The following is an 8,001-nucleotide window of genomic DNA, read 5'->3' as shown; positions in this document are numbered from 1 at the left end:
CTAGTTTGGAGTCGTGCCTTGGGTGTGGGATCTTTCTGAGTGGAGTTTGCATTCATCTACGTGCCTGCGTGGCTTCTCTCCGGGTAATCAGGCTTCTTCCCACCGTCCAAAGCAGTGGCGTAGCCACAGGTGTGCCAGTGCCACCCGCTTAGGCAGCTGGCACACTCAAAAATGTTGATGCTTTTTTAAAAATATATTTTATATTGTTTATATTCTTATTTCTGACATGTTGTTGTGGTCTACTATAATGAAAAATCTTGATGTTCAAAATATTACAAATAAAAAAACTTATTTTCGCATCGAACTCAATTGCACAAAAAAAAAAACGCCCATCAGGCCCGTGATAATGTGTAATGTAATGTAATTGCTTACGTCAATTAGAATGTTCATATGATCGAGAAGTTCTGTGTCACAGTAAATGAAGTACAACAGTAGGAATCTATCAACCTTCATACATGAAACCTGGACTCTGTATTAAGTGATGCCACCTTGTAACTGAAACCTCTAACAGAATTTCTTGCATAACTTCAATCACACACACCTACACACACACGCACTCACACCCAAATACACTCACATAGTCATATACTGTACATATGCACACACACTTGTGTGTATGGACATAAGAATCTTCACTGTCTGTAGTTGATAAGCACTTTATTTTCTTTTGCTGGTATGTTCATGACTCTGACTTGTCTCGATGATCGATCTGCAGGGCATGGAATTGCTTGACAAGTTAATGCCCGAGAGATAGTCTACAAGGCAAAGTGTGCTGATTGGCCAACAGCCTCACACAGGTCAAAGGTCACTCGCCCCAGGCAGACCAGTTCACTACAACATTCGTGACAACAGTCTTAGTCTTTGTTCAGGACAGGGAGAGTTCAGGATTTGGATGGTCTTGGAGATGAGATGAGTGGAGTTGAGTTGCGTCGGGACTCGGGGGCACTCTTCAGCGCACGGGCTCCCCGAGCGGCTGGTCCGTCTCCCCCCTTTCTTTTTCTATTCTGCTTGATTTTTGTTTTGTTTTGTTAGTGCCTGAGCGTGAAGGTACTTCAGGCGAAGACCCGGCCTATTGTGTTTTTCTTTCTTTCTTTTTTTTAGCTTCATACAGAACTTCTTTTCTTGCAACAACTTTTCTTTTAGGAAAGCTTTTTTTGGTACACGGAGATGAACGTGCCTCTCATTTTTGAGCTCGTGAACGCATCGTTCTGCGTAGCAGTTAAATTCTTGATTTTCTATTTTTGTAACTCATCATCGATCGCGGCTCACGGTCACTATACTGTTGACCTCCCGTGAGCCTCTCATCTCCATCCCGACTAGCGGCGAGAAGCCATCTTCTGCGTGAGAAGAGCATCGCATCGAGCCAACCAGCAGCCTGACACCAGACGGTAGCGAACCAATGCGGATCCCTTCTCCATCCAGCGAATCCCAGAGGGAGCCACGGTCATCAAAGCGGAGGCTTTGGAGGTAGTCTTCCCACCAGTTCGTCCTACGGGAGCAATCCAGCTGAGAATGTAAGCCGGTTCCGTTGCTTTTCACAAAGATCAGTGCTGCATCTGTTCAGGCCTCGGTCTCTCTCTCTCTCTCTCTCTCTCTCACTGCCAACTCCGCCTGACTCCTCAGACTCTGCCCAACGTCTATCCAATAGTTTTTTTTATTTGTCGGTCACTATCGTTCATACCGCACACCTTTTTACCTGCTACCTTTGCCGTCCACTTAAGTCTCAGATAAATCTTATCATTCATGTCCGATCCTCCATATGTGCCTTAATTGCTTTGCTTTAACTGTTATTCTGTTTTACATGTTTTCTTTTTTGTACTAAAACCTGTATAAAACTCGAAGCAATGTCCCAACTCGTTTTTATATTTGTATGCAAGCCACTGATCCGCAAAGAACTCATTGATAAGCTTTAATATGAGACTGATCTTTCTCGTTGGACGAAACTAAATTACAACGAGTGGTGCCCCAAATAACAACTGTGTTAATATTCTAAAGATACATCATCATCGTCCTCAGCTTATCAAGTCGCTACACACCTGATGTTCCATTGACCTCTGACCTGTTTTCTACCCCTGTTGCTGAGCATGTGTCCTTCACATACACACCTTTTTGAGTCCAGATTTTCATGTTTTTCACTTTATAACTCTTGCACTAGTGCTGACAAAAGTGCTATATGGAAGATTCGTGAAGTTATGTTAAATATATCAATTTTACTTTCATGCATCAGTAAGCAGTCTAATGATCATGGCAAAATTAAACATGCTTATACAAATGTCAAATGCAAATGTACAGGGCAGGCCCAGGCCACCAAGATGATGTGAACGGACGCATTTTTACGTCTCCATGCATCTTTGCTCATTGTTACTGGCTCCAGTCCAGCGATGCCAGCAGTTTACCTTTAACCTGAATAAACTTGCGTATACTTTTGGAACTGAGATTCTCTGAAGAGTTTGTGTAATGCCAAGAAAGGAACTCAGCATTAGAACCTTGTTAGGAAACATGTGTGAGAAAGAATCCCACTACTGTCAGATACAATTTTACTTCACAGTTTATTCATTACAAAAACAAACTAAAATGAAAACCACAAAGAATTCAATCCAAAAAAATGGCAAGCTGAACACCACCATGCCCAACATTTGGCAGTTAATGGATGACCCAGTGAACCTGAACCCCAATCTTCGCCTCTAGCATCTCTCTCTTGCTACTGTAACTGCTGCCCTCGACCTCAACGTGACCCATGACTGGTCAAAAGACAATGAACAAAGGACAATATCAACAATAGTCATGATCCTGCAGGACAGCCACTCCAACGACTGGGGCAGAAACTGCTGCAGCCAGTCTGTCCCGCAGGTTCTCCCCTGACGCCGCATCAGTGCAGGGTGGCGGTCCATCTTCCTCAGGGGGAGGATCAGCCTCAAAGAGGTCACTGTTGTCCATGCAGATGTTGTGGAGGATGGCGCAACAGGTGACCACCTCTGATGCAAACGCTGGCTTCACCTCAAGGGCCCTGAGGAAGATGGACTGAAAACGGGCCCTCAGCATTCCAAATGCTCGCTCAATTATGTTCCTGGCCTTCCCGTGCATGGTGTTGAACCGGGCCTGCACCGGGTTGGCCACAGGCTCCCGGTAAGGCGTCAGGTGGCAGATGGGTGCTGCCAAGCAGGGGTAGACCTCCATCCCCCAGAATGCACCAGCCCTCCTGAGGGTACAGCTGCCTGTAATAGACCGGGCTGTTCTGCAGCACACGGGCATCATGTGCAGACCCAGGGAAGCCCACACAAACATCCAAGAACCTCCCCTGGTGGTCGCAGATGGCCTGGACCTGGATGGAGAAGAACAGCTTGCGGTTCAAGTAGTCCTGTTGATGTGCAGCTGGTGGTTTAATACGCACACGGCAGCCAACAATTGCCCCGGCTACTGTCCCAAAAGCTGGACAACCAGCAAGGTGGCTGAATCCAGCGCAGTCAGCGGAAAGGAATAATGTCATTATATTGAGTGAATGTTGTAAAGTCATTATGTCGGCTTTGCTCTAGGCTATTTTGATGACAACATCTGATTTGCAGGTGCCAAACCTCAGATGTGCCAACACAACCTAAAAACTACATAGGATTTTTTTTTTACTCCCTTGGGTCAACAAGAAACATGGATAGGCTGTATTACAGGTATGTATGACAAATAGCACTGATTTGTGACTGCAGTGTCAGTGTATCTCTGTAGGTGTGTACACGAACCACAAAAATATACCAGTGAAAGGACAGATATAACAGGAGGACTTTAAAGCTCTCAAATGTTGCATTTCAGCTTACCTCTGTAAAGAAATTAAATAAACCCTGAAACAGGAGCCGTCTGCAGGCCCTGGCCCGGCATTGCCGTGCAGTCCTCCCTGACACAAGAAACTTCCCTCCAGCAGACATTATGCTTTCGGCAGGAAATGTGCCACGGCTAATGCCACTGCATTTATAGTCATTGTTATGACTTACAGGTGCGTTAATGTGCTTAATAATAGAGAATAAGTGAACGGTGCGTTCATAGTGGAGTGCAGTACAACAACCAGGCCAGCAGGTGGGGGATTTCGTTGGTGCCGTCTACCTATTTGCGGTATCTGTGCTCTGCCAGCAGAGGTCGTGCTTCACCACCAGTCTTCTAGGGTGCCCGAATGGTGCTGCCGTTTTTAGTTTGTAAGTGTAGGCTGTAGCGGTAGGTCGTTAGGCTCCAGCCCCCCCCCCCCCCCCCCCCCGACCCTGAACAGAAATAAGCGGAAGAAAATAGATGGATGGATGGGAAAACAAATGTAAACACTAGGTGGCCCTATTTTATTTTTTTCATTTTAATATTGTCCACTCAGAGCAGTTGAACGCTTAGAAAAATACATTTCAAACAGCCTCATTGTAATTTTGGCTAATGTCACCCATAGCAGATGTTAAAATGACAATGAAAACTAAATTATTGCATTTCAGTCTTAGTTTAACTATAATTACACATGCATGATGTTTAAGTGTAAACGATATTCTATATTCGCATTTTATTATTAGTTTTGTCCCTCGTGGGCTTCCACAGTAGACGGGCTTCGTTGTTATGTTGGTCTCCAGGTGCATCATTTGTCATTGTGACGTCACCTTCAACTAGTTTATTTAAAGAGCAAACTTAGTTTTTGCAGTTCGCTTGCAGGAGACTGCAGGAAAACACCTTTTTCTCAAAGCTCTTGCATTTTGACATTTGACAAAGAAAGAAAAGCTCTTCGGAGGCAAACTTCATCGCTCTTCAGTGTCGAAGAAGTAAGATTTATCATGTTTTAATTACATTTCTTAGAAGCTTTCTGAGCTTCTGAAATTCACTAATTCATTGTTAGTGCGCATTATTTCCATTCAAAAACAAGTTGTCAGGGAGAATAGAACAGATTTTCATAAAAAATTATCCACAGGTGTAAATAACGGAATGCAATTATGGCGAAACGGCTTCAAAAATGATGCTGAAATGCCTCATTCAAGCTAACGGATTAGCTGTTGATTTATGAATTCAGCTGAACAATTGAGGCAATTCAGGTGTTATTTTAATTCAGACAATCGGTTTCACTTGAAGATTATTTTTATTTTTAACATATGAAAAGTCTGCATATTAATTGAAAACACTTGGTTAAATGTATCAAATGAACTTCGACATCAACTGCTGCCTGTAAGAACAGAGTGAGAGTTTGTGGTCATTTGACCTGTCCCATCAACCTGCCAACAGATTTGTGTGTCCGATTGCCTCATTTAAACATCTTTCTTGTCTTATTTACAAATGTTTGCACACAGCATGCAGAAATGAAGCATGTAACATTTAAAACATGTCGTACAGTCTCTTATGATGCAACAACAGCATCTCAAAATTGAAACAAGTGATCAGTATTTTTGAATGATTAGATGGTTGTAACACTAACAAACTAAATATTTGTTTCTTGAAAATATTTAAATTGTAGTGAAATTGATTTCTCTCTATTTCAGCTTCACACAAGTACAAAACACAAAGATGGGGCGCTTCAGACTTGTGAGACCCATATTTACATCAGTGAAGACAGCCTCAGACTCATCTAAAAAGGTATGGGACTTAGCATCTTTTAATTAGATGATATGAATTTTGAATGTGGGATTTAAATGAAGTTCTGACTCACTACAGTGACATTAGCCATGTTTGTTTTGTTTGGGGTCTTTCTTGGGATTCCTGTCCTGTCAGAAAGAACCTAACATCCCCAACTATACAATCAAGTTGTCTTGAATTCATTGCGAGTTATCTTTTGTTCCCAGACCACCAGGCAGGCGACCAACGATCTCTTGCCATGTACAGATTTTGATAAGTTTCTTGATGACTTCATCAGGGAACTGAACCTGATTTGTGAGGTTTGCAGGTATGTCTTAACTATTTGCAGCTGAAGTGAATTAAATGTTCGATTGCGAGAAGTTTGTGGATAATTCAGTCTGACTTTGAAGTCCTGTTTTATTAACATCCTAGAATAATGACAGTGGAGCAGCAGCTGGTTCAGTGCCAGAAGTGCCTTAATGTTTTCCACAAGGACTGTGACAGGCCACAGGTGACGGGGGACGTCAGTGATTCAAGGCTTGGTTGGATTTGCTCCTGCTGCACCACGCTGATGAAAGGTATGGCTAGACATTTCTGTTCTATTCTAAATCGACACCTCTGAGTAACAAGAACCAGGTCTAAATGTCTTTGATTCAGTCTTCATATCATGAGAGTTATCTTTCCTTCTCAGACCACCAGGGAGAAACCAACGACCTCCTGACAAATAGAAGCAATGACAAAAAGACCAACTTCGATGACTTCCTTGAAGACTTCATTAAGAGTCTGGACCTCACTTGAGAAGTTCACAGGTACATGGTAACTACTAGCAAATGAAGTAAGTGCAGTTTTATACATTAATTAATATTCTTCATAGTCCTTCAACAAAGAAAGTATGTGTTTGACTCATCTCACTCTGCTTCTCTATTTTTATTCAGGAATGTCTGCAACCAAAATAGGCTGGAATTTGGTTTCCTTAGCCTCCAAAAAAGTTTTTATGGCACCCTTCCATTTCACTCATGGGAATATTTTCAAATATTTCCATCCCAAGTAAAACTAGATTGGATTTTAGTTTAGCTTTAGAAGGCCCAACTTCACCTGTCCTTCTCCAGCTCTTCTGAGCCGAAGTAGCACTTTACTCCATTGGAAGAATGTATCACTTTAAAATGAACTTTGTCCACTTGTCATATCAAGTATGTCCCTGTATTTTTAAAGGGGGACAGGGGCAGACACCAACCTGTCAGATATTCACTTAACTGAGAGATCAGGTTTATAACTAAGAGTTATTTTAAGAAGGGATGTTCGGGTGTAAATTTTTCCTTCTCAATTCTGATACCTGAACTGAGTATTCCTGCCTATAAAAAGTATTGATCTTTAAGGGCTGTAAACCACTAACCCTGCGTTGATGTGATTAGATCACTTCACTCATCCATTCCTAGAACAAACACATGGAGATTCAATGCCATTTAGCTTTTTTAATTTTCTAATTTGAGAGGCAGCCATACTTGTGAAAGACCACAAATCTTGGAATGAATAACATTCCAAAATGTATACTGTTAATATAATTTTTACAACTGAAGTGCAATAGCAACTTAAATATAAAGTCATAAAAAGGAAAGAATAAGAATTCCTTTACAAAACACTGTCTTTGTCAAGTGTTATGCTAAATTTACTACAAATTTTTTTACTGGTGTTGAACCTCCAAAGTCTGGTGCTACCCCTTGAAACTCAAGCCTTTCAGGCTTTACATGTTATTGCTTAAATGATTGGTCTCTCATGAAAAATACTGGGAAATCTCTGACAGTTTTCTCTTTGCTAGCATAACAGCAAGTGCTTCTCCATGCTAGCATTAAACTACTGGAAGTCACTGCTTCTTATGTGCTGCAAATCAGTGCTGCTTAAAAGCAATGATGGAGTGATTTCTAGGAAAGAGAAACTGTTGCTTTGTTTGGTCGCGCAGCATTAAAGACACGGTATTAAGTTCATAGACCCGTGTTCTCGCAATGCTTAACCAATTAATACATCACAAAAAATTTTTACTCAAACAGCACCAGTGGTACAATTATCATTTGATCAAATTAAATACATAATATATTATGCTGCCTCTCATGCTGTTGCTACTTCAGGTTTAATTTAAGACATATAATGTCAAATAGCAAAAGACACTAGTAATGGTGCTCCTTGTTTACAGGGATGGGGTTCGATTCCCTGTGGTGTCCTGCTGATTTTGGCATTGACATTTAAACCTGACAGTTTTAGTTCAGTAATTGTAATTAATTAATTATGTTACTCACCTCCAAAAAAATGTCTAACGCTTCGCATATCTCCTGCTTTTACATGGATAGATTTACCTGTATTTAATAGGACACCATAGGTGCCACATCAACTTTCAGAAATACTCGGAGCCAAGCAATCAGTCCAGTCCCAACAGGCAGGCATCCTGGACTC

General features: G+C 41.7%; 1 protein-coding gene across 2 annotated transcripts; it reads left to right on the top strand.

The window, feature by feature from the left end:
• Positions 1 to 4,665: 4,665 nt before the first annotated feature.
• On the top strand, positions 4,666 to 7,657 carry LOC147247718 (integrator complex subunit 12-like). 2 transcript variants are annotated; one of them, XM_086180666.1, is made up of 6 exons: positions 4,666 to 4,775; positions 5,484 to 5,577; positions 5,784 to 5,884; positions 5,989 to 6,134; positions 6,248 to 6,391; positions 6,492 to 7,657. In XM_086180666.1, exons 2-5 carry the CDS (start codon positions 5,509 to 5,511, stop codon positions 6,352 to 6,354), a joined length of 423 nt encoding a protein of 140 aa, XP_086036792.1. In that variant the 5' UTR covers positions 4,666 to 4,775; positions 5,484 to 5,508; the 3' UTR covers positions 6,355 to 6,391; positions 6,492 to 7,657. The 2 variants fall into 2 exon arrangements, with proteins under 2 accessions (XP_086036792.1, XP_086036791.1); XM_086180665.1 differs by having other exon boundaries at positions 6,248 to 7,657.
• The last annotated feature ends 344 nt before the right edge of the window (positions 7,658 to 8,001 follow it).

Source organism: Aulostomus chinensis, chromosome 16 (assembly GCF_037954235.1).
Source record: "Aulostomus chinensis isolate RoL2024-O1b breed Wild chromosome 16, RoL_Achi_v1.0, whole genome shotgun sequence".
Taxonomy (NCBI): Eukaryota; Metazoa; Chordata; class Actinopteri; order Syngnathiformes; family Aulostomidae; genus Aulostomus; species Aulostomus chinensis.
The sequence above is the reverse complement of the archived record's forward strand: the minus strand, read 5'-3'. Positions and strand labels throughout refer to the sequence as shown.